At 44.2% G+C, this 27,869-nt stretch overlaps 1 protein-coding gene across 1 annotated transcript in view; it reads left to right on the forward strand.

The window, feature by feature from the left end:
• The window catches only part of celsr2 (cadherin, EGF LAG seven-pass G-type receptor 2), a 328,955-nt gene that overhangs the window by 171,676 nt on the left and 129,410 nt on the right, over positions 1-27,869 (forward strand). The window contains exons 4-5 of the mRNA XM_078547792.1: positions 13,859-13,974; positions 19,994-20,082. Coding sequence (XP_078403918.1) covers positions 13,859-13,974; positions 19,994-20,082 — 205 coding nt within the window. The remainder of the gene's footprint in view (positions 1-13,858; positions 13,975-19,993; positions 20,083-27,869) is intronic.

Here is a 27,869-nt window from a genome sequence, read left to right on the forward strand (position 1 = left end):
GAATTCCACAGGCAATTTCCAAGATGTTTTTTAAAAATGCAGAAAGTAAGGAAAAAAATAGTTCTCGTCTGTGTGTATTATTGCTGTTCATGTTATGGCCTTAGGCCATTTGGAGTTCCCCGCCTCTTCCTTTGTGGTCCTCACTAAACTAACAGCTCTGGGTGCCATTCATAGCCTGCCCTGTTGTGAGGTGTTTGCGGAGCTGGGATTTAGCACTATCCTCTCTTCTCTTGCCCAGCACCAAAAGAAACATTACTTTCAGGGGAAACAGCGATTTGCTTTTACATCTTTCAATTTAGTGTTGCATATTTACTTCTCATATCGTGGTCTCCTCTAAATCGGAGAGATCAACTGCAGGTTGATTGTGTGATTATTTTGGAGAACACCTCCATTCGGTCAGCAAGTGTGACCCTGAGCTTGTGGTCACTTACCATATTATTTCTCTGTTCCACTCCCACTCTGACTTCTTTGTCCTCAGCCTCATGCACTGTTCCAATGAAGCTCAGTGGAAGCTCCAGGAACAGCGTCTTGCCTTTCAATTTGGAATTTTACAGCCTTCGGGACTCAACACTATAAGTTGAACAATTTCAGATCGCAATTAGTGCCCCCGTTGTTTTCGGATAGTAGGTACTGGCAATGGTTCTGCTGTTGCCATTTATTGCTCCATGGGACTCATCTTTTGTTTCTTTTATTGCCCCATTAACACTCTCTGCCTTGCACCATCATCCCTCTTGTCATTCAATCACTCCTGTCTTCCGCTCTACAAGAGACTTCCCTTTTATTCTTCCTCCCCTCCCCTTTTCCCTGCCCCTATCCTTGCTTAAAACCTGTTACGTCGCTGAATTTTCCCAGTTCTGATGAAATGTCGTCAATCTGAAACGTTAATTGGTTTCTCTCTCCACAATGCTGCCAGATCTGCGGACTATTTCCAGCATGCTATTCTTTGTTTCACACAGCCAGCATCCATAGTATTTTGCTTTTGTAGGGACAGTTATCCCACTTTTCATACAGCAAGTAATATGGCACCATTAAAATGGAATGATTTGTCCTAAAGAAGGCTTTTCCGTGCTCTTCCTATGGAAAAATGCCATTTTTCAATAACACTGTGGCATAATCAAAATCAAGATCTCACTGAGTGAATGATCACAAGCCTCATCACTCCCTGGTGCAGTATGTGACCTCGAGCAAGACATTGATTAGAATTGTGGCCTTTGACAAAAAGTTAGAGAGTAATACTAGTTTATGTTGTACTCTGTTCTAATGATTTATCTTCGTTAAAGCTGTATTGGGCCCTAACATAATATACTGCCTCTCTTAATATTACGTACTTGCCCTTTTAATGTTTTTTCCTGCAGCCCACTGTACCCACTGTGCTGTAGGAATAGAACATTAGTAGCTTGACTGTGACAGCAGCCTGGTGACATGCAAGAGGATCACAATCATTTGAAAAACAGATGAATGGAAGAATTACTGGAGATTGATTTTTATTATAGATGTGGCAGTTTTAATAAAAAATTGGCAGGGGGAAAGTCACAAATGAATTCAGAGAAGAACCAGAGGAAAAGTATGGGAGGATAGTTACAGTTTTTGATAAGGGAATGTTAGGGGAGTAAAGACTGCTGACAGCATTTGAGAGAGACTAAGGCTCATAGCAGCATCTGGGGATTTGAAGATTCCTTTCCTGTTTTTACACTCATTTTTTTTTCCATTTTAAAGTGATTCATCACTTGAGTATGGCTGATTTGACTAAGTTATCTTTACTGCATGAAAGTTTACACCCCAGGCTCAAGATGTGAGTGAAGACAAATGTCAAAAATGTATAGAGTTCCAACATTTACACAATTAAAGGCTTATTTGTTCCACCACCTGCTCATCCCTGCCTTCTCTTGAAGGTACTTGTTCCTACTGGCAAATAGTCCATGGGCAATGATAACCCTCTGTCACCTGATTGATGTGGTAATTCTTAAAATATGCATTCTTGACAATTTACTGTCACCAAGATAATCAGATTAGAGATGCATTGCAGTTTAGACCAATCTGCCCCCATCTAATGTCCTTATACATTCCAGCATGGATCATTGGAGAATCAGGTGTGAGAACTTCAGCTGATATTCTTTTCCGGTGAAACATAGGAACATAGGAGCAGGAGTAGACCATTCAGCCCTTCGAGCTGCTCCACCATTCAACTAGATCATGGCTGGTCATCTACCTCAATGCCATTTTCCCACGCTATCCCCATACTGAGTCTACACGATTCTTTCTTCTCTCCTGAATAAAATCAGCTCGTTGAGCATAGACAGTCACATGACTGGTAATCGTGATCAAATGTGTAATCTGGGTAATTAAATATTCATTTACCAGGAATGAACTGAAGTTGATATAAGTCGAAAATAGTTTGTGTCTTTTCCATTTCTGTGGGCAAGAAAATATTTACCTAACTGACTGCAGGGAACCCTCCTATAGCAACCAAATTTCAGTAGAGGGTAATGTGGCTTATTAATTTCAACCAATATCAGTCTTAATGACATAAATGATTCAATCAGTTAATGGGCAGTGTTACCAAGGGACCTTTATACACTTCAGTCAATCAATTAATTCAATCAGTTCAATTTTTATTGTACATTCGAAAATTCATTGCGGGTACTTGTTCACTAAAAATCTACACGCAACTGAATAACTAACAATGAGAAAGACAATTACTTCATAAAAATTTGAAGAAAGTAAAAAAAAAAGCGATGAGCAAGGTAAATCTCTGTATTGCCATGGTGCAGTGCCATCTTGCAAATTATCTTTGACATGGCAGTGGAAGTGGAGGTGGTTATTGGACGGTACAAGAACTTTCTACCTGGCAACAAGCAGAGGCTGACGAGGTAACAGACTTCAGAGGAATGAGGTCAAGGTCTTCAGGGTCAGGTATTTTGTCTAGATAATAGCCGTCTTTCAGGAGCTGACAGTTGAATTTTTTTTTTGAAGTGCTTGCGCTGACTTAACTGTAGTAGATGCTATCTTGAGTATTGATTAAAAAAATACATTTTGTCGAAGCTTTTCATCTTTCACTCATCAAGACAATTTCAAAAATACCAATGTCGGGGAAGCAACAGCTTTATACCGTATGAGAGGAGAGTGCTGATTGGTTGGCAAGTGGCCTCTGATTGGTAGAGGCATGCCATGGAGAATGCACCAGCTAATGGTGATGGATGGTTAACCACCAAGTATTGTTTGAAATTTAAACCAGGCAGCATGACTCTGATTGGTCAGGCATTGCCCTGAGGAATGAACCAGCGAATGGCTGTCATTACTTTGTTTAGCTGAAAATGGAGCAAAGTAGATATATGCTCTCTCTGTCTGCAAAGAACAGGGCCCCTACGCATTAATATATGTAGCTTTTTGTGTTTGCGACAGGCAAGGTACAGACCAGACCCAACCAGCCAGTACTTGCAAAATGCAAAACACAGTGCCCAACATTAGATGTGATTCCGCAATTGGATAACATTTGTTCAATAATCCTCAGTGTGCTAAAAATTATGCTGACAACCAATTTAAGATTGTCAGTTGGGCTCACAGTGTGGCACAATTGTGTATACTGGAAGCTACATATATTAATACACAGAGCCCTGTTCTTTGCAGACAGAAGGAACATGTACATACATTGTGCCTGTTTCAGCTGAACAAAATAAGTGACAACCATTCACTGGTTCATTCTTCAGGGCAATGCTTTGACCAATCAGAGTCAAGCTACCTGGTTTAAATTGCAAACAATGCTTGGCAGTTAACTGTCAGTCACCATTTATTGGTGCACTCTCCATGGCAACGCCTCTACCAATCAGGGTCCACTTGCTAACTAATCAGCACTTTCTTCTCATACAGTATAAATATGTTGTTTCCTCTGACATTGGTATTCTCGCGGTAGTCCTGATGAGTGCAAGATGAAAAGCTTCAACAAATTGTTTTTTTTTTAGCAATACTCAAGTTCTGTACTACCAAATGAGTAGAGGCTATCTTGTTGGTGTTCCCCATGAAGATGAATTTCCTGATCTGAGACTCCCTGACCAGCCTCCCATCTGGGTTGGACAGCAGAGGGAAGGTGTCGGCGCTGATCCTGGGTCCACCACCTCTCCCCAGGGATGGGGCCTTCAGGCAGCCATGGAGCCACTGCTTCTCACCAGTGGTGGGTGCCTGCTCCCTCTCCCTGAGGCCCAGCCGCTCCTCCATCAGCCCAGCTGCTCCTCAGCCCCATGGCAGTGGGGTGAACTCTCCAGGCTGCCTGGGCTTGAGTCTCTGCTCATCTCCATCAGCTGCTGCAGCCTGGCCTGACCCGCCAAGGGGACGGGGTCTTCTTCCACCAGAATCGTTATCAAGTGACACCCACCACATAGCACTTACTGCAATCATGCAACTTGTCCCCGAGGCCTAGAAGCTTAAATTAATTTGGCTAAACCTTGAACTTGACCAACTTTTAAAATATAGTTAAAAGGCAAAGCTTCAAATTGGATCAACAAAAAAAAGAATAAAAATTAAGAAAAAACGATAATTGATGTGGCCATATACAAGAAAATGAACTGTGTTGAGGAGAGCCATAAAGGCAGAACTGGGATTTGAAATCAAAAAGCTTGAAAGAAGAAATTATACATTTTAATGAGTTTATGTGGAATTATATTGAAATGTTGAAAACTTTGGATCATTGGTATCAGGAACTTCAATCCCCCTGCAGTTTCCTCCAGCCCTACAACTCTCCAAGATCTCTGTGCTCTTCCAATTCTGCCCTATTTTGTGTCCTCAATTTTCATCATTCCACCATTACTGGCAGGGCCTTCAGTTGACTGGGCCCCAAGCTCTAGAATTTTCTCTCTAAACCTCTCCATCTTTCTGCTTCTCTCTCTCCTACCCTTTAGTACATTCCTTAAAACCCACCTCTTTGACCAAGCTTTTGGTTACCTGCCCTAATACCCCTTTATATGGCTTGGTATCAAATTCTGTTTGGTAACACTCCCATGAAAAGTCTTGGAGCATTTTACTAGGTTAAATGTGCCTTTATAAATGTACATTCTTGTTGCAAATTTAGAACTCATCATTACTGTTTCATGTCAATTACCTTGATACAAAGGTTTAAATATGCCATTAAGTTCTGGTTCTTTATCAAATTTCATGACTACTCATTATTTAACTGATAGGCGTCTTTGAAGTAATTTCACTCATATATGGGATTTAATTCATCAAAAGCTTTGCAGAGCAGAAAACCTGATCAATTACACAAAGCATGGAAGATGGCACTGAAATCCAATATAATTTAATGCTGTCACAGGGCAATTGGCTTAAATCAAAAGCCGGTATTTGTCCATAAAACAAATCTCCAAAGTGCCCAGCTAATGCCAGCAAACTTAAGCTCATATGATTCATGCTTTACTTGAAGATTTATTCGACGTGTAATTTCCACTCTGCAATTAAAGACATTGGCAGGATTTTTGGGTCGGCGGGAGGGCCCGGGAGCGGCCTGGAAAGGGTCTGCCACCCGCGATCGGCCCCCGACGTGAAAGGCGCGCTGAGAAGCTTGGCGCTGACGGAGTGGGGGTGGGAAGAGCACGAGTGCAAAAGCCTGCGCGTGCACGGGGGGAGCACGCGCTGATAGCTCCCTGGAGACAGAGAGCTGCCTCAGGGAGCTGAACAACTTTAAAATCAAAAAGAAAGATTTTTAAAATCTGAAAAAAAAATGCCCGACATGGGACTCACTCATAATAACGTGAACAGGAGAAAAATTCTGCCCAAAAAAATTATATATATTTTTTATTTAATTGTGGAAAACCTGAGGTTTCCTAAAAAATCAAAAGGCTGCCTGGCTGATTCGCTTGCCCGCCAACCATAATAAGGTTGGACGGGCAGCGGAAAATAGCTCTTAATTAATGGATTAATTGCCTTACTATTGTCTTATTTGTCGGCGGGCACGCTGCTAACTCTCGCGCGCGCCGCTGACCAAAATATCGCGCGGGCGCGCAATGACATTGGGACGCTTGCCCGACGTCACTGCGTGCTATTTAACACCGGATCGGGCGGGCACGCACCCGCCTGCAGGACATAAAGTCCTGCCCATTCAATTTAATTAATTTATTTTGATATTTTTTAGTTTTAACTTCGTATTACATTTTTAAGAGTTTAGATTTAGATTCCTATCTTGTAGAGCCATTTTACCTATTGATCTGGTTACTTCACACAGCTGTGCGCATGCTGGGAGCACTGGGTTTCAGCGGAGGAATGAGATGACCCTGCCTAGCTTTTATTGAGTTTTGTTGTTGCTGATTTCTACACTTTTCCAACCCCCACCCCCCTGCTCCCCTTTTCAGGGCTGAGTAGCCTTTACCTCCTGTCTAGAGTGCAGGATGAGACCATATACTTGGGTGAACCTATGCAATCAGCCTCAGATTGTATTGTAATTCCCTGGATTGCTTTGTAGGAGACTGCATACCGCTCTTGCAGATAGATATGTGACACGTTGTTATTTAACCGTAAATTTGTCATGGAGGGAGAGGCATCCATTAAACTGGAAGGATGCAGCTTCTTACAGCTAGTAATGAGAGTTGTGCAGGTGACTCTGTCATGTGGGGTCCTCAGTTGCAAACACAGCTGCAATATTATATTTTAATCTACTGAACGACTAACTTGTTACCAGTCAATCTAACTCATCTGAGATGTTGATAGTTTTCTTATGGTGGCTGTGATGTATATTTTGATGTGTGTTCACAAAATACAGCCTCTTGAGGGTCCTGAATTTTAGATACGCCAGCATTGATGGCAGTACCTTCAGTTGCCTAGGTGCTAAACTCCGGGAATTCCCTCTCTAAACCTCTCCGAATCTCTAACTCTCTTTCTACCTTTAAGACAGTCCTTAAAATCTACCTCAAACAAAAACAAAAATACCTGGAAAAACTCAGCAGGAGAGGAGTACATCTGCTTAAAATCTACCTCCTTGACCAAGCTATTGGCCATCTCCCTGATTAGGTGTCTGAATTTGCTTTTAATGCACTAGTGAAATGCCTTAAGGATATTCTGTTATGTGAAAGGTCCTATATAAATAAAACTTTTTGTTATTACTTCCAACATTTTTAGCTGCTGCATTTGTTCTCAGTTCGCCAGGGAAGGCAGGAATGGTGAATTTTAGAAGCTAATTTTAATTTCATGCCCCTTTTCTTTGCTTGAAGGTCAGCAGCTAGCTACTCCCAAGCTTCTGGCAGTGTCAGTATGAAAATGCTCCAAACTGATGCAGTGACTACTCTGTCTTAATCTCCTTCATAACTTTGTAACTTTTTTTCCCCCAGAAATATCAAAGGAGTTTATTTTTAACACAGGTAATTATTTTTGTCCATATCTGGTTACAAATACTGAGTAAAGTTTCTTGAGGAATGGCAATGCCCTTTTAACCAGTTGCCTGCATTTTGGATGTGAAAGCCTGCCAGTAAATCAAAGTAGGTGGCTATGGAAAATCAGGAGTGAAGACTCAACATGTTGCGTTAGTCATAAGATGCATAATGCACACTAATTCTTAGTTAAGTGACATTTTGCTTAAATAATAGCACAAATAATAACTAAAACACTGCTTGTGATATATGTGGATGAAAACTCCGCCAATGTATGTTGTGCAAGTCACAGAATGCTGCCCTTCACTTAATAGTTTAAGAGTGACATTGTTTTAATATTAACTGATCTCAGCCAGGGTCGTGGTTGGAGTGGAATAATTCACTTCTCAACCTCTGGGTTATGGGGAGGGAAATCAGCCCAGGGGACCCTCTTCTGACCGCAGTCTGTGATGTGGGCTGGAGATTGTGAATGAGTACAGGCTTTGTTGTGATGCCCTCTGAGGTGGAATCACCTACCTGCATGCACTAATGGTGGCCAAGTGGGGAAAGAAATTTCTCCCAGCAAAGGAGTGGAGAGTGGGGAGAAGAGAAGTGGGCAATAAATGCCAGGATTTTCTGGTCCTGCCTATTGTGGACGGGATCGAAAATTTGGCGGACCGGCAAAAAGTCCATTGACTCAGCGGGAATTTGGGCAGGACTGGAAAATCCTGGCCCGAGTTTCTTATCTAGCAGTTAACACATTAGGGTTGACTTTTTTGAGTGATTACTCTGGGTACGGACCTTTATCTGATGGGAGCTAATAGGCCGAATTTTACGTCCCCGCGGGTGGGCGTAAAATCGTGCGAGAAGATGTCGGGTGAGCTCCCGACGTCATTGCGCACTCGCGCGATATTTCACTCGGTGGGCTCACGCAAAAGTTGGAAGCGCACCCACCAACAATCAAGAGGGCAATTAAGCCCATTAACGGCGCAATTGTCTCCAATTTTTCGTGGCCCACCCAACTTTACGGTTGGCGGACAGGCGCATTGGCGAGGCGGCCTTTGCATTTTCTCAGCAAACCCTCACCCAAGGGCGGGGTGAAACTTCCGTTATGAAATAAAATAAAAATAAATATCTGTGGGCATCATTTTTATCAGCTATGTTTTCAAGTGATTGATTGTGTTGCATGGACACTTTTTTTGCAGCTTTTTAAACCTTTATTTTAGTGTTTTCAGGCCTGCAGCTCCCTGAGGCCTGCCTTCCGGGAGCTTTCTCGCTGCGCTCACCCCCCGCCCATGGAAACGTCATCACCCGCCCTCTTCCCGCCCCCACCCCGGCAGCGCTGAGCTTTTCAGCGTGTGTTTCACGCTGCCTGGCTGTTAATTGGCTCATGGTCGGGCCTGTTTCCCAACACTCCCGGGCCCGGGGATCGCAAGCGCCTGCCCGCCCAGGGTAAAATTCAGACCTATACAGTAATTGCCATGATCTTCCGCCCATAAAGGAACAAAAAAGTAATGGGGATTATGTCTGTGATTTCTTGATAGCTGCATTTGGACAATCAGCCATATTGATTCATGTGTTGTTTTGGCCGTGCTAAATAAGCAGTGAATGAATCCATTACTAGGTCTTGCATGTGACTTTGCTGAAACGTAGCCTGGATTCTACCTGAGCTTGGCACAGTTTGTTTTAAGGCAGATTTATTTGTTTTTACATGTAATCCAGGCTCCAGCTGATGCCAGACTTTGGAGTGAGATTGAAATTTAGTGGCTTGTAGCTGGCTTTGATGGGCTGCAGTAGTGCGGTTACCTGGGATTTAGATTAGTCCAAAACTGCCAAATTGAGGCTAATTTCTGTGGCCTCATTTTAAAATGTTCACAAATACTGTATCCTGTAAAACTGACACAGATTAAGTTCATGGCAGAATTTGGAATGGAGCAAACATATTTTGTGATGGTCAAGAGGTGACGTTGGAGAATAGAACTCTTACAATTTCCCCAGTTTTGGACGTCCACTTCATTAAGTTCTGCAGGGGTTTTCCCAATCGCCCAGTGTAACTTCAGTGGAGGATCAACAGAAACCCCCAAAGATAAGACGTAAATGGAAGTTCTGTTGTCTCTTTGGTGTTTCCATTAATCTCATACCAAAGTTACAACAATTAGGAGAATCTCAATTTCTTTTCTTCAACCTGAAATGTTAACTCTGTTTCTCTCCACAGAAGCTGCTCCTATTTCCAGCATTTCTTGTTTTTATTTCAGATTTCCAGCATCTGCAGCATTTTACTTTTGTAAGAGTGTGAAGGAACACTGGAATCTCAAGCCATCCTTCTTGGCCTCGACAATGCTGGTTCAGATGCCCCATTTGAAATTTAACCTATACCTATCAGCCCTCTACTGTCCTGTGAATTTAACCCCTTGCGAACTAGTAACGTGATCTGAAATCCCGAAACCTATATCTGTGCTAAGTTTGCTGGTTTCGGCCAAGGCAGTTTACAATCACAAAATTGTTACAGCACTCAAGGAGGCTTAACCCTGCACCACCTTCCTTTTCAGATAATAATCCAATTCCCTCTTCAATGCCTCAATTGAAGCTGCCTCCACCACAGTCCCAGGCAGCGCATTCCAGATCTTAACCACTCGTTGCATGAAACCCGCTGCTCAACCTTCACTTGATGGACTACTGCAATTGCCTCAGAAACACACACACACACACACACACATCTCTCTCTCTCTCTCTCTCTCTCTGTCTCATGGATCGATGTTACAAGAAACAAGCATGGTTGTGTTGGCTTCCATCATTTAACATACGCTAATGTTCTAAGTTCAGAGATGAATAATTAGCACTTTGCTATCAACATTCATGCCAAAAGAGATTCATCACCTTCTGAATTAGGAAGTGGGAGCAGATTGGAGGGAGGTGGGTGAAGTAACTACTTCAGCATCTACAAATAATGAAAAGTATTGCTGTGGCTAAAATAAGGCACTTCAAGATTTAACCAGAACAAAGTCAGGAAATAGTAAACCTCTTATCAGCAGCAAAGGTTTGGAAAATCTTTCAGAGTTTTGGAAATGACAAAAATATGAATTAAGCTCCAATTACATGCTGTCACTCATATGTAGGGCAGGAGGAGATGGTATCAGCACTGCTGATGGATATTTTAGAAAGTAGCCTTCACTAAAAATGGGAAGAGGTCTGTGCCTCACGCATTTAGCAAGGTTGATTTACTCAATATTTGAATCTAAAATATTTGTACAATGTTTAAAATATATGTCAACTTTCATAATAAATTAAATTTAAAAATTCACACTTTTCTGTGTCTTTAACTGAGATGCATTTTATAAGAATTCTGAAGTATAAGAAGCTGTCTTTCCTGTACTCCTCATGCTCAAGATAATTAACCATGAATTTTCCAATACAAATCTTGAAATCTCTGATTCATTTCATGATAGCGTTCATACAATGATAGGGTTCCCCTTGTCCTCATTTTCCACCCCAGCATCCTCTGTATTTAATGAATCATCTTCACCTCCAGCGTGGCTCCACCACCCAACACAAATTCCCTTCCCCACCCCTTTCAGCATTCCAAAGGGATCCTTCCCTCCGTCGCATCCTGGTCCACTCCTCAGTCACACCCAGCATTCTCTACCTTACCCATAGCACCTTTCCGCAAAAGTTCAGTAGATGCAACACCTGTCCTTTAACACCCTCTCTCCCCACAGGGCCTAAACAATCCTTCCAGGTGAACCAGCAATTTTTGTGTACTTCTTTCAAACTAGTATACTGTACTGGCTGCTCACAATGTGGTCTGCTGTACCCTGGAAAAACTAAATACAGATTGACTGCTTTGTGGAACACCTCCATTCTGTCTGCAGTTGTTACCAGGTTGTCTGTCATTTTAATTCTCCACCTTCCTCTCATCCTGACCTTTCTGTTCTTGGTCTCCTGCCAGGTTCCACTGAAGCTCAACATAAGCTTGAGGAATAGCACATCATTTTTCGATTAGGCACTTTACAGCCTTCTGCACTGAGTTCAATTATGTCAGACCATACCTCCTGCTCCCATTTTGTTTCCTTTTTCTTTACAGGTTTCGGTGTAAACTCATTTTTCTCTTGTTTTCACTTTCGAATGGCTGCTGTTCATCATTCTGCCATTCGCACCTCCATTCGACACATCTTTTTTATTTCTTTATCTGTCCCATAACCATTCCCTTTAGCCTTGCACCAGCAACCCTTTTGTCTCTCCCATGTTCCACCCTATCACAGACTTTCCCTTTATTCTTCGACTGACCCTCCCCCTATCGCTTGTTTAAAACCTATTATATTTTTAACCACTCCCAGTTCCGATGAAAGATCCTTGACCTCAAACGTTAACTCTGTTTTTCCCTCCACAGGTGCTGTCTGACTTGCTGAGTGTTTCCAGCATTTTCTGTTTTTATCTTAGATTTCCAACATCCATGGTTGTTTGCTTTTATTTTTGTTGGATTTAGGAGTATTGCATAAAGAAGGGAAGCACTTAGAAAAGCCGCTGTTGAAATCCAGCTCAATTTTGGAATTTTTAGACTTGCTGAATTAAACTGTTATTTTTTCACTTTGTGCTTTTATAGCCTAGCCTGTGTTGTAGGCCCAATCCCTTAGGTCCAACACAGCACTTAAACAGTGGCAGGATTTTTAGGTTGGCAGGCGGGCATAATCGGCGGGCCGGTTGACCGTGATTGGCCCCCGACTGTGAATTCATGCTGCCTGGTCAATTAATGGCCAGCCAGCATGAAGCGTGGGCTGAAAGGCATAATGCTGCTGGGGTGGGGCGGGACGAGGGCGAGTGCTGAAATCGGCCAGGGTGAGTGCTCAAAGAAAGGTCCCTGAAGGCAGAGAGCTGCCTCAGGGAGCTGAAGACCCAAACAACCTAAAATGAAGGTCACAGAAACCGGGAAAAAAAGTGTCCAAGCTTCGTGAACACTCATCTGAAAATGTAGGTAATGAAGATGCTGTCCACAGAAATTTATTTTCATTTTAATTTATTATGGGAACCTCATCCTGTCCATGGGTGAGGTTTCCTGAAAAATGCAAAGGCCACTGGGCTGATTCGCCTGCCGGTTGGACAGGCAACAAAGAATCTCTGTCAATTGCGTGTTAATGGGCTTAATTACCCTTAATTAATTGTCGGCTTGCACGCTTCCGAGTTTTGAGCGTGCCCGGTGGCCGAAATATCGCGCGAGTGTGCGATGGTGTCCTCTTCATCCCAGAAATCAATCAAGTGAACCTTCCTTGAACTGCTTCTAATGAATTTACATCGTTTCTTAAGTAAGGAGACTAAAAGTTACACAGTATTCGAAGTGATCCCACTAAGGTCCTGTATAGCAATAGTAACATCTTCCTACTTTTATACCAGATTCCCCTTGCAATAAATACCAACATTCCATTTGCCTTCCTAATCACTTGCTGTACATGCATACTAATCTTTTGTGATTTGTGTATCAGGACACCCAGATTTACACCTGTAATTAAGAGTTCTGCAGTCTCTCTCCACTTAAATAATATATTGCTTTCTGTTTTTCCCACCAGAGTTTCCTCCATTATACTCCATCAGCCAAATATTTGCCGACTCATTTTACCTATCTATTTCCCTTTGTAGGCTTTTTATGTCCTCTTGACAACTTCTCCTCTTCTGTTCATGAGAACTACAACTACAACAAACCTTCAATTCTTCTGCAATTTGCCTTTAAACAACGTCTCTGGGTTTTCTCTCTTGTTAAGTACTTGATATGTATCATTCCCAAACCCCTGTGCCTCTAAATGTACATTGCTTGTATGAACTGCCATACTATACACCTTCTAGGACACCCTACCTTGAAAGATGGAGATACTTAATGTGAACAAGATAGCAACGTAGTAGTGAACAAACTCAGTGATGCACTGTGTGTCTGATAGATTATTAGTCTAGGAAATAACAGTTACTACATTTTAAAAATCACTTGTCAGCTATGTAGAACTTCTGGGACGTCCTGAGGATATGAAAGCAGCTATAATTGCAAGTTATTTATTTCCAACAATGCAATATTTAAAGAGTTTAAATAATTTATTTTTCACGTTCTTCACAAAAAGGAAACGCCTGACTAAATACAACGTTATTAAAAAGAACCTGCTGGATTTGCCATCTACAGCCATGTCAGATTATGCCATGGCGTATATGTTTGTTCAACTGCCCATTCACTTAATGGAAGGCCAATTCCTCTTTAATATCGTATACTTTTTATAACTTTTTTTACATTATTTTCACAGAAATGAATAAACTCCTTTTAAAAATTGGCTCACCCTGAATTAATAATTAAAGGTTTCACTTAATCATCAGGGGATGCACCATCTACATCACGACAGTGGTAGGCAGTGCAATAAAGGTTACACCAAACAATTTGGATACAGTATACATTGTAGTAAAATTCTAAGCCAAACTCAATGAGTGAGAAATCTAACATTGCGATACCTAGAGGAGCATTCTGCTTTGTACTTTCTCTGGAATAAAATGTCTTTGTTTTGCAGGTTTGCTACCAAGGAGAAGAACGGCTTGCTGTTGTATAACGGACGTTTTAATGAAAAGCATGACTTCATTGCCTTGGAGATTATTAATGAACAGATCCAGTTAACATTCTCTGCAGGTAATATATTATTAAAAGTCTTGGCGTGACTCAGGACTGGTGGCTTTGTGATTTGATTGAACAGCTGTTGATGAGTTTTTCCTTATTGAAAAGATCGCAAAGGTTTCTTTCAAAGGATGCATAATTCTAATTGTAAATCTGCGCCTTCACTTGGTACTTAATGGGTGAGACCATGCCTTTTATTGATGGATTTTTAGCTTTGACCACTTTCCCCAATGTTCATGGATATTACTTCCCTCTTTAATAACAAATATTTTGCACCAGATTTTCCAATCTATACCCCTCTGCCTACAAAATGTTGTCTATATCTAAGGTATCGTCCTTGTTAAGGAACTTCTATGGTTTTATATGCAGACTTCTCCTTGGTCATGACTAATGTGGATTCTTGGTTGATCCAGCATAAGAAGGTGCAAGAAGGGAGACACCAACCAATTTCTCTTATCATTCATTTGTGAGCAGAGAGGGCTGAATGAAACTTGTCCTGTAGGAGAGCCCTCAACTTGACGTCAGTTGAGACTCACTTGACGTTCTAACGCCCTGGTATAAATATTTAAATTGCATATTAACTGGCATCCATGTATATTACAGAATTGTTGTTAGCTGCAATTTATGCTGTTTCTGTCTCCGCTGAGCCTGCCATTTTATACTGAGCAAATTCAATGGCAGTGTAAGGCTGAGCATTTGTAAGATTTATGCCCTGCAGTCAGATACATGCCATGAACAGAACTGCACATTTTGTGAATCCGATGCTTATGCAAAATGTGCCAAATCACAATTCCAAACCTGGCTGAAAGTGTACTTGATGGCAGTGTAAGATGTATACAGTTCAACAGTGCTGAAAATGGGCACAGTTGGTAATAATACACGAGCAATTAATTCATTCGCACGACATTATTCTGTCAGCATTCCTAATGCAAGCATTAACCCATTTGTTTTGTTCAGATGAGCATGTTGGGAGTTTGTCTACTAATGTTGCCATTAGTAAGCTCTAGGTTTATAGGATAGAGGCTGTACAGCGCATGAACCCTGTATGAATCCACCCCGTGTTTTACATCCTGCTGTGAGATTACAGACTCTTGTAGCAGTTTATCCTATTTGAATTGCTGTTCCTCTTGGTTGATCACGGAATGGCAGTGCCAGTGACTATGGCGAAATCTGTGGTTTAGACAATCGTGCATTCCTGCAGAAAGAAAATACACTGCGCAATCAGCACTGATAGAGGAAGGTTTTAAAAAGAGAAAAAAAAATTGGAGAAATAAAACCTAACTACATAAATCTAGTGCATATTGAGTTTCTATCTTAGGCATTTTCTTTGAAACTCTATGTATCTGAGTCTAGTGGATGTTCTGGACATAATAAGTAACCTGCTGATGATCCTGATATTCCAGTGCCCTGTGTAATGCACCCGGGTCATATAGACTTTAGAAAGAAACAAACATTCTATGGCATTTATGGGATAACATAAGCATTAGGTGGGAAAAATATATTCACATTTATTATAAATAACTGAAAACGTAGGGCGGAATTTTCCCAGAATTACACTTGGCCAGACAGGAGTCAGCCATTCTCAGAGGCTATGTGAAGATCTAAGGAGTGTCCTCAGTTGCAGAGGCGTGTCGTCATCAATCTCCTGCAATCGAGCGACTATTAGGGCCTCCACTGCATCTCCATAACAGGAACATTCTCATAGAGGGTATTGGCGCTGAGGAAGCCAGACTGGAGTCGAATGTTCACAACTGCGATGTGAGATTCTGCGGGGACACCTCACTGCATGTCGTCATCATCCTCCACAAATCTAGCAGCTGTAAGAGCCTCCCGAGTGCACCTGCTCACCTAGCCAGTGTGAGAGCCTCATCCCCATCATCGTCACCACCGAGGACCCCCTCACCCTCATCCCCATCAGCACCCTCCTCATCGACAGAGATGTGCAGTTCCTCCATCTCCTCCTCAGCTAGCTTGTCTCCCCATTGCAGCGCCAGGTTGTAAAGGGTGCAGCAGACGATGACAATGCGTGACACCCTCTGTGACTGTATTACAGGGCTCCACCAGACCAGTCCAGGCACCGGAACCTCATCTTCAGCATCCCGATGGTCTGCTCTACCAAGTTGCGAGCTGCTGCATGAGCCTCATTATAGCGTCGCTCTGCTGCAGTCTGAGGCCGTCGCATGGGTGTCATCAGGCAAGGCCTCTGTTGTCCCCAACGAGCCAACCCTGCAGCCTCTGTGGACCCTGGAAGACTGCATGGATCTGCGAGTGACTCAGGATGTAGTCGTCATGCACACTCCCTGGAAACCGTGCGCACACCTGCAGGATGCATTTCTGGTGGTCGCATACCAGCTGCACGTTCAGTGAGTGGAAGCCCTTGCGGTTGATGAAGTCCACTGAGTGTAGCGATGGAGACTTGAGCGCCACATGAGTGCAGTCAATCGCACCCTGCACCTGTGGGAATCCCGAGATCAGGGTGAATCCAATGGCCCTTGCATCCTGGCTGTCCTGGTCCCGGACGAAATGCACAAAGTTGTGACCTCATGGATGCATTTGTGGGTGGCGGATTGTGAAATCCCACAGAGGAGCCTTGAAAGGAGCCACTGGCATAGAAATTGAGCACCATGGTCACTTTCACAGCTACTGGCAGTGGATGCCCTCCATGTCCCCTTGGTGCCAAGTCTTGCAGTAAGTGGCAGATGTGAACCACCAGATCCCTAGACATGCGCAGTCGTCGGTGACACTGGTTCTCAGTCATCAGCAGGAATGGCAGGCAGCGTCTATAGACCCTGGGTGTCGCCAGGCACTGACCAGCCATGGCTCACTGTCACTCCTGGGCAGCTTGTGCGGGAGCCCCTGTTGCCCCTTCTTCATGAGGTTGCTGCTCCTGCCTTTGCGCAGCCAGGAGCCTCAGTCGCTCTCTCCTCCATCTTCTACAGTCTCTGTAGGTCATCAGGCAGACAGCTAGGGCACCAGGATCCATGGTCCTCCTGTAGCATGAAAGAGAGGCAGATGTGGATATCATGGCTGTACTTAGCACCTTTCCTGGCCTTGTGTGACCATCCCTTAATGCTTCCTGGAGAGTGCTGGTCACCCCTCGGATGGACAGAGATGAGCGCACTGAATGGCTGCCCTGTCAACCTGCGACATGGGGGACACTGGTCCAAACCGGGATGCTGAGATTGCAAGGGGCTGTGAGCACCTCCAGCAGTGACTGCTACATGGCCAGCGTTGGTGAGGAGATTGTACAACGTGTGCCGTCCAACTGCTCCACGGTCCAATAAAGTGGTGTCAGACTTGAAGTCTGTGCTGGGGTGTCAGGGAGGCCGGGTGGAGGTAAGGTATGGAGCGCTTGGTGGCCCTCTGGTGCCTCCGCGTTGCTTGCATGTGTGGGCAGGCTAGGACCCTGACCCCAATCATGTCACTGTGACTGCGCCTGACGTATCTCAGTTGCAGAGGCATGGTCACTTTATACAGGTGTTCCTAAAGCTTGGCCATTTCCCTCGCTTACCCTGCCCCCCACCTCAATTGCCTGTGTGCAGGATGCAGCGCCAGGGCACACTTGGACCCCCCCCCCCCACCACACACCGCCGCCCTTTTAGCAGTCACCTCCGATGCTGGCCAGCACTAGCCCCCAGACACCCCCCCCCCCCCCACCTCAGCAGTGGCCTCTGGGGCCAGGCATCAGTTGTCCCAGCGCCCATGAGGCCTGTAAACAAGTGAGTTGTGGAGAACGCTGCTGCTCTCTCACCTCAGTTCCCCCAAATTGAAGGCTGCCAAGTGTACGTCGTGCTGTTGTGAAAGTCAGCGTGCTTTCCCGCCGATGTGGACGGATGCTACAGCAGGGGTTCCAAGAGCCTGGCAGGATGGCCTTTCAATTATAAGCTAATGTATTATGATTAGCTCCCCGCTGACCGATGGCGGGAAACGAGGCCTGACATTGGCGGGCAGAGCAGACGATCGCGACCTGCCTTCACGCCGTCGTGAAGCAGGCCGTGCCATATTTTCTGCACACGCCACCTATCACACTCACCGCCAGCGGGCTCAGAAAATTCCACCTGTAATAGTCTTGCTCTCTACTGATTTTGATTGAGCAGCAAAGTATGTTGGTGATATACATCAGTCAGGTTGAACCAGCTGAGGCTCTTCTGCTCTAGTTTGATTACAATGAGTGAATTTATACAACTGAATCCGTCAGAAAGCTGAACTAAAAGCAGAAAAGGCTGGAAACATTCTGCAGGTCAGAAAGCATCTGTGGAGAGAGAAATAGAGTTAATGTCCTGATTTTCACCCTCAAGGTGGGTAACGGTGGTTGAGAGAATTCGCAGCTTGGCCTGTCTGCCTTGGGAGAAAGTGCCTGCAAAGGCGGGATTTTCATTGTCGGGAGACGGGATTTGGGGGAGCAGGTGCAGGCTGGACTCAGGCCAAGGTTCAAGAGGCTAGTGGATTTCTGGCCTCTTGGCTGAGCCTCATTATGTGTTGTAGGCTGAGAGCCCAGACACCCATTAGAGCACTAAAACACTTGAGCCCCAGAGAAAACTTTGCTTGATTGACACCTCTGACTCTCTGATCTTTGCTGTCAATTTCACAATGTTTACTTACACTGGATCTGGATGATTGACACTTTTATTGGGCTGTGGTAAAATGGAATTTATTTTGAATGACTTTTTTTACATAACCTGACCATCACTATTGGATTAATTAGTTCTATATTGTGTATGGTGGGTAAATGGGCATGCAAGTGCTTGACATGCGGCATGAGGGGCCATTGCATTTGTTTGGAGTGGCATACTTAGAATGGGGGAATGCAGGGACGTAAGGGATGTGTGGGGTTATACCTTGTTATGGGGGACTTGAGGGGCCATGGGAGGTGGGTGGAGGGCCTTACTTTGGCATGAGGGGCCACAGGGATTGTTTGGGGGGGCATACATTGGCATGGCAGGGCATGAGGAGGACCTTTTAAAAGGTTCCCTCATGCACACAATGGTTCATGACATCTCTGAGGTGCTGTGAACCATGACTCTTTGAAAAGCTGGCCAGATTCCATGAAAATTGCGGAGGGCTAGAACTTGCCTATCCCTGCAATGGTGCCGGCCAGGTCAGGAGTGTAGGATGTGGGCTTGCGACCCGAATCAGCTTGCACCCTTAAAAGGCCCAATTGAAAATTGGAAACCCCAGGAAAGGGGTCAGGAATCCCAGAATCGTGTCCCTGCTAACATTGTTCCCAAGTCACCCCGACTCAGTGAGAATTCAGGCCAGCGTCTCAGATTGATGACCTTCCATCAGAACTCATTAACTCTGTTGCTGTCCCCACAGATGCGGCCTGACCTGCTGAGTATTTTCCAGCATTTTGCTTCAGATTTCCAGCATCTGCAGTACTTTGCTTTTGTTTGCCCATGCCCATGCTTTAGTGACTAACAGTGTCTCCTGGCATTTTACTCACCATCAGAGCAGAAGGTCAGATGCCCAATCTTCAGTTGGTTAGCTAATCTCTGTTAAAGCAACAGTAGGTGTTGCAGTTGACTTCAGGCTCCTTTCTATCTACTAGAAAGCAAACACAGGGTAATGTTGTTGGATTAATAAACTGGAGAAACAAATAAGATCTTGAAAACACATATTGGAAGCCTCCGTTGTGACTTAGCATGGCTGGGCTGGATGAAAGCAAAGAAATTGGACAGGGATTTTACTCCATGATATCTGCCCAATGTACATATGCGTGGATGCTGACTGAGGGTTGAATGAGGCTCAGCTCTAATGAATATTGTGATTAAATGGGCTGCTAACAGTCAGACCTATGGAACCAGAAACCTGCAAGAAAAACAGAAGAAGTGATTTGAGGGGAAAAAAATCAGGGGGAGCTTTTACCACATAAAATATCAAAGCAGAAATTCTGAAGATGATTAATGCAACAAGTGAGATCAGCTATGATCTCACTGAGTGGCGCAACAGGCTTGGGAGGCTGAATGAATGGTCTATTCCTTTTCACATGACCATGAAGCAGCTCATTAAATTTATCACTCTTGTTTCAAAACAGGCGAGTCAACAACTATGGTAACCCCCTTCATCCCGGGAGGCGTGAGTGATGGACAGTGGCACACCGTCCAGTTGCAGTATTACAACAAGGTAAGGAAACAATTGTTCAGCTACAGAACATTAAGATTGCAGTGTCTGTGATTCATTACATTCTCTTATTCAGTAGTTCTGGAGTAAGGTGTCAGTAAAACAATTTCAGTGCAGATTTACAACATCACACTAATTATAAGTTGTTATTATCCATTGCATTGTGGGTTAAGGTATTACTCAGTTTTTCACTGCTTCATACCCTTGTACTACAGGGAAAACACTGTTGGGCTTAAGCTATTTTTATATTTGCTTTAGTGGGACACAGAAGCCATCAGCTCCTGGTGTGTAAGGTCCTCAGAAGGACACTCAACAGATAAACTAGGGCAGCCAGGAAAACTCAATAAAAACATTCACTGGGCTTAGCAAATCTGGCAAATTTACTTTGTAGCTGGACTGCCTATTTGAGGTCTGCACATGTTAAGCATTGGTAACCCAGAATTATTTCAACCTCATCTGTAACTATTTTGTTGTAGCCATTCTAAAATTTCCTTGGTATGAATATTCCTCCTGATTGATGGGTGGAGGTGCTTTTTCATCTGCTGATGATTTGCTTCTGTCATGAGTTTTAGTGCATCCTACCGACTGTGGTTGTAATTCCTTCAGTGTTATTATATTTCTTTGTATTGGTGTTGTATTGAAGATACTTGGTGAAGTATTATGCTTTATAAGTTTTCCTTTGTTGTATTCATAATTGGAATTAATTTTAAATATTTTTTCACATTCTATTATGAGTCAAAATGTGATATTTCTCTTCACTTCTGTTATGTTGAGTATATTTGGCAGGGCTGCACTGTTGATTTCCTGTGGTGTGTGTGGCCTGATATTTGATTAGCAATTACTTGCTTCTCTTTTGATACTGCGTGCTTTATTAAATACTTCATGAGAGCAGTATATATCTATTTATTGCTTTTCTTTTCTCAAATGGTCTCTTTTGTCCTGAATATCAAGAGTTGGAAGCTCTCATGCACAGTGAGTATTGGCTACTGAACTGAATTGGTTGGGTGTAACTTCTGGTATGATTTTCCACTGAATGAACTGCATTATTAACTGATTTCAAAGATCTGCAGGAGACCATCACCAGAGTTCTCCTTTCCTTGATAATTGCGTTCTTTGGTTCCAGTATATGGCTTTATTGGCTATGGTTCAAGAGACTGCATATATCACTGTGGATTGTCACATCCCTTTAAATTACTTCCTGAGTGATAATGAATTAAGCCTTTCAATACGCATTTCATGTGGTTCCTTATTGCTGGCGGTCTTGATTCTTTATGGTCCAGAATTTGCAGTCACAGTGATGGTGAAACTGTCAGCATGCGCTGTCATTACTCTGTGAAGCTGCTGGTGTACATACGTGCACAGTTAAACGAGGAAATTCAGGAGTTGCTGTCAGTAATATCCTGGGGCAGGATTTTATGCGTCGGTGAGCGGGGGCGGGGCCCATTCGCCGACTCGTGAAATGACGCACGGTGACGTCGGGGGGAACTCCTGACATCACCTCGCCCCATTTAAATTTTCAGGGAGGTGGGGGCGCAGCAAAATAAGCTGCGCGCCCGCCGACCTGTCAATGGCCAATTGAGGCCATTGACAGAGTCAATTAAGTAATTAAAGGACCTGCCCGTCCATCCTTAAGGTTGGCGGGCAGGCCAGGAGCCCCAGCGGGAAGTAGAAAAAACATGAAACCTCACCCACGAGCAGGATGAGGTTTCAGGTAGGTTTTTAAAAATTTCAATAACGGTTTTGTAAAAATTATGGACATGTCCCAACTCATGTGACATGAGGGGACATGTTAGGGAAATTTTATTTTTCTGTTTTTAGGTTTTTAACAATTTGAGCCGATCTCCCTGAGGCAGTGCTTAGCCGTGCATATGCGCGAAAGAGCGCACTCTTGATTTTGGGATTCCCCCCAGCCCGCACAGGGAGAGCACAGTGCTTCTGTGCAGATGTCACGCTGGGTGGGCTTTATTTAGCCCGCCCACGTAAAATGGCGTCGTGCCTCCGATTGAGGGCGCCGATCGAAAGCGTGCCTGTGCGCGTGCGCCCTTCAACCTCCCCCCCAACCGGGGGAAAATCCAGCCCTGGTCCTGTACAAGCTGTGCTGTTGAAGTCCTTGCAAATAAAAATTAATTAGAAATCATTGAAATGATGTGAACTTCCACTTTTAATGCTATTATTCCTGTCATGACCTTTTGTTGTGGGATATTTCAGTCACCACGTGGAGTACAGAAAGAGTAGAGTTAGGCTGGTTTATTCAACATATGTCAAAGACACTGACTGAGAGCCAATGATCCACAGATAAAAGTGATAACAGACAATTTCTCTAGTAAAAGACACACGTATCCATGCTTGTTATCACTCATTTAGTTACATATAACAATCCTTCATTCTGTGCTTGTCATCATCTATTTATCAGCCAAATTATAGAACCACCAGCCACATCGGTGTCCAACACTCTGTTTTCCTCTAAACCAGTAAATTTCATCAGCGGCTTTTTGTCCCCCTAGTTTTCAGTAGGTCTGTTCCACCTTGCTTGCCATCCTGGCTTCTCCGGAAATACTTTAACCATTACCTGGCTGCCTACCTTGGGTATCTCCAGGAATCTCTTGTCAGCAGCCACCTGATTCAGATCTTCTATGCCTTGTTGTTCCCTTATGACCTGCCTAAGGGTTCGCAGCTGTTGACAAAGTAACTTCAAGTCTCTCCTAACCCTATATTTAGTGGGTACTATATCGTCATTATCTGTCAGTGTTCCCTCGGGTGCCACATTGCTCTCCCCATCATAAGCTCGTGTGAGGTGATACCCTTTAACTGGTTGGGTGTCGCTCTGATTCGCATCAGTATGGTGGGTAGGATGTCTATCCATCCCTTTCCACTCCCAGCCATTGCTTTGCTTATGGCTATCTTAAGGGCCCAGTTCATTAGTTCACACCATCCCCAAGACTTCATTGCATTATTTAAACCAGATGGATTTTGATAAACGTGTCCAAGATTTGGGGATGGTAGGGTATGTGAAATTTCTGTTTGACTCCTAACAGCCTCTTTCATGGCCTTGCCGATAAAATGTGTTCCCTGACCGCTATCTATTTGTAAGGGTCCTCCCCATCTTGGTATTACTTCCTCTGCTAGGATCCTCATGACAGTATTGGCAGTGCAGCCCCTTGACACGAATGCCTCTACCCATTGTGTGAATTGGTCCATTGCAACTAAACACAATAGGTTTTTCCTCAACTGCTTGGTCAGGGTCCCATAAAATCAGTTTGGTTAATTTCCCATGGACCCTTGGGATGCTCCTAATATTTCATCTTTACCTTGATGGGTTGCTCTGGTTTGTGTTGCACACATGTTAAGCATTTTTGGTAATACTTTGTGACGTTCCAACCCAGTCCCAGCTGCCAGCAGTCTTGTCGCAGTAACTCGGTGGTCACGTTTCTACCCTGGTGGGCTGTCCTATGGTAGAGTTCTAGTAAACCCTCGAAACACTCGAGTGCCACTACGCATCCTTCTTTCCAGTATATCCTGTTGGGTCCCTTTGTTGCCCCTTTACCTTCCCACATTTCCTTCTGTCCCTTTTTGGTGGTCTCATTGATGTACGCTGGATTGGTTTCCTCCTCCCCCTCCTGTCGGGCTGCGCTTTTAGGCATTTCTGCGTCGGCTGTTTACCTAGCTGCCTGGTCTGCCCACGTATTTCCCTGCTGTATTGGGGTGGTGATTTTCTAGTGGGCTTTAACTTCTACTACCACTACCTCGGGTAGCCCTGCTGCCTCTGCGAGGTTCCTAACTATCTCCTCGTGTTGTATGTGGCCTCCCCCTGAGGTAATAAACTCACGCCTGTTCCAGACGATTATGTAATCGTGCACTACTCCAAATTAATTTATCCGTCTAAATGCTTATCTGCTTTCCTTTCCCTAACCTTTAAGGCTTCTGTTAGCCCTATGAGTTCTGTGACCTGAGCTGAGTCCGTGGGTCTCAGGGCTCCTCGGGCCATTGTGTTGCCCAGGGAGCTAACCACTAACCTCGATCCAAGCCTCACCACCTACATATTTCCGTGCACCGTCTACAAGGCACTCATCATCAGGGTCACTCATGGTTGTGTCTTTTATTCAGCTAATCTCCTCTTCCTGTAACTGATCCTCACAGTTGTGGGGTTCACCTTCTCCCAGCATGCCATAGACGGGGTTAACTCTGGTGTCCCTTACTATCTGCATTGATTTGTCTTTCGGCATTAATACTGCTTCCCAATGGCTCAGCGGCTGTCGGATATTGCCTGTGTTTAGCAGCTCGACCAAAGTATATCTAGTGTGTAGTACTATCAACCCGGTCATCACCACGGGCTCGCATACTTTGACTGCCCAGACAACACAGTCAAGGGCGACCATGTAGCTTTCCAGACCTGCGGCCACTGCTGACTGCTTGGTGGCATAGTATGCGATTGCACTCTTCCGATCACCATGGTTATGCATTATCACCGCACTGTAATACTGCCCATCATGATTGCAATGTAGGTGGAATGGCTTCTCCATGTCTGGAAGTCCCAGTGCGAGTGCCTGAATGAGGGCTGCTTTTATTTTTCGGTATGCTTGATCCTTGTCGGGTCTCAAACTATTGGCTCTAGTGGTGCCCGCTCCCCTTTGACTAGATCCTGGAAAGGTCCCAAGATGGCTGCATATTCACGTATGAAATTTCTACAGTGGATAGAGACCCAGGCCTTTCGGACCTCTCTATCAATTGTGCAGCATGGCAAAACCCAAATGGCTGCGTGCCTGTCTTCTGATAGGGACCTATGACCCTGACTGATGGTATGACCAAAGTACTGTATCTCCTTCTTGGATATCTGGGCATTTTTTTGGACTGACCTTAAACCTTGCAACTTCCAGGGCCTGCAATACACAGGCAAGCGCTCCGCAGCACCTTCCCTCACTACTGGAAGCAATTAGCAGGTCGTCCACATACTGTAGCATGGTGCTGTCGTACTGTGTTAGGTCCATCGGCTCCAAGGTGTTGTTCATTACCCAGTGAAATGTTCCTGGGCTGTTGTGGAACCCCTGTGGTAATTGTGTCCAGGTGTACTGTCTATTATCTACTGTAAATGCAAACTTATCCTGTACTTCCTCAGTGACGGGAATAGCCCAAAAACCATTTGATATGTTGAATACTGTGAATATCCTGTGTTCTGGTCTCAATCTGCTGAAAATCGTTGTGGGACTAGCAACAATTGGGTGTTGGCGTGGGATAAGTTTATTCAATTAGTGTAATGGTAAGGCAGTATATTCCCTTGGGCTTCAGGACAGGCCATATGGATGAGTTTATGGTTGAGGTAGTTTCCGCCACGTTTAACTAATTCTTGTATCATATCCTTGACTGCCTCTAAGGCAGCCAATTTGTTAGGATATTGCCTGTGTAACTTATGGACATGGCCATTTATCGCCACAGGTTCTATGTTCACCCTACCGCAGTCATGTTTGTGGGTCGCCCAAGCTCCAGGTATCTGGGTGCATATGAGTCCATATATCCCCTCCTATGTCCAGTCCCTTTCTAATATTTTCCCATTACTGATACTAATCAAGCGCACCACACTTGCATGCTGACCATGCCTGTAATCCTGGTGGCCCACTGCGGTGGGCCAGAATGCCTGCTTGTGCCCTGGATTCACCAAGGATCCTATTTCCCCAAGTATATCCATTCCCAATATGGTTCCCTCTGGATTAGGACAAACCCAAAAGTAAACCGGCATTGCTAAGTGTCCTGTTTGTAATATCTGCGTTTCACTACATAGTGTGTGCACGCAAAATTCTTCCCCCCCAGGCCTGCTATATGTATTGTGTGTTGGGTAGTGGGTAATGACTGATCTGTAATAGAGGCTGAAGCCCCGGTATCCATCAGCGTTCTACACCACCAGCCCGCTAACAATGTGAATATCCTAGTGTCCTCAGATCTCTCCTTTAACATCTTTAAGAACACCCTATCACCCCTAGTGGGGTTGGGTATTTCTGAGAATCCTTCATAGGTAATGAATTTATGCTCTGCGTATTCCATTGGGGTCTCTCCTGTCTTTTGTGTGATTCCTGTGATAGCCCCTAATTACCCTGGCCAGCCCCTCAAACTTGTTTGACAACATTCTTAAATCCGGTATATCTTTGGGCTGCATTTTGGCCTTGGTGATCCGCCCATGTCCCATCTCTCATGCCTTGTGGCAAATTAACCCAGGCCACTTATGGGCATTTAGCCCCAAACAGTATGCGGATATCTCTACAGTGCGTACTATGAACTTCAATCATCTCCTCAATATTTTTTCAGAACTCGGCATTACTTTGGTTTGATTTAAGGTTTCCCAGGTCTTTTAGCAAATCGTGCTTTTCCCCGGATGTAAAGGGTTTATATACTTCCGTTACTGTCTGGCCACCATTCTTTGATTAACAGACAACAGGGACTAGCGGTTTGACTTCAGACCTGGCAAGGATGGATATAAGGTAGGGGCACTTGGAGTTTCTGTTCTTACACTGTCATAACTGGGTGGGTCGACCTTACAGTCATCTGATCAGCCGTCTCTATGTCCGTATTCTAGGACTTCTTTGTTCAAACCTCCCCAGCTTACATGGTTCGCCTGTCCAAATAACATCTTCTGCAGACATGTCTGCAGTTTAGTTCCTTGGGCTTGTGACGTTTCCTTCTCTTTCTCAAATCATTTCCTGTTTGCCTCTGCTGCATTACAAGCATCCATATAACTTTGGCACATTATTACTGTAGCTTTCTCCTCTTTACCTTTCTTTTGTTGGGACCACCACTCATGGTGTTTATCTGGGGTCCACTTGGGGTTCCAACCATTCTTTTCATCTTATCCTCAGTTTTCTTATGTTTGTCTATAAAATACCTGATAGGTCCCCACTGTGAGTCATTCTCAGGCATGACTGATGTTATCTTACAAGGACTACACTCCTCTATAGAAAACGGTCTCCGCTGTTTCCCCTTTGCACTTCTGGGACTGGACCCCTGGCAAAATTCTGGGACTATACCCCTGACAAAATTTTGGCCATGCTCCCAATAATATCCTGGGGCTACGCTCCCGATAATATCCTGGGACTGTACTCCTAATAAAATTCTGGGACTATACCCCCGACAAAATTCTGGGACTATACTCCCTCTCCGGCTGGTATAAAGCTTGGGTGCACCCTTCACCAGTAACTCCTTTCTCACTGGTACTCCTAGTTCAGACAGCCTGGGTCGGTCTTAATCCCCCCTTGGTTACAGAAAAGATAGTATTTCTACTTACCCAGTCTATAGCCGTGGGGCTGCTGCCTGTCGTCAGTATCCTGCTGACTACACCAGTTGTTTTGGGACATTTCAGTCACCACAGAGTCTGGAGGGGGTAGAGTTAGGCTGATTTATTCGACATATGCTGGGGACATTGACCTGAGAGTCATTGATCCACAGATACAAGTGATCACAGGCAACTTATAGAGTAAAAGACATATATATCTGTGCTTCTTATCACTCATTAATTTACATATAACAATCTTTCATCCTGTGCTTGTTATCACATATTTATCATTATTCATTAAGTTATAGAACTGCCTGACACATCAGTGTCCAACACTTTGTTTTCCTCTAAACCAGTAAACGTCAGCACATATTGTTTTCAGTAGATTGCGTTTTAATCCTTTCCTTCCTCCAACAACCCTTTAAGAAGTTACTTCTTGTTGACTGAGGTATGACCGTGTTTTCAACTGCACGTTAAGTCATAATTACTGCTGAACAATCTGTCCGACCTTGAGAAGTTAATTTTGTGTTTGTGG

Source organism: Cetorhinus maximus, chromosome 8, assembly GCF_964194155.1.
Source record: "Cetorhinus maximus chromosome 8, sCetMax3.hap1.1, whole genome shotgun sequence".
NCBI classification, from domain to species: Eukaryota; Metazoa; Chordata; class Chondrichthyes; order Lamniformes; family Cetorhinidae; genus Cetorhinus; species Cetorhinus maximus.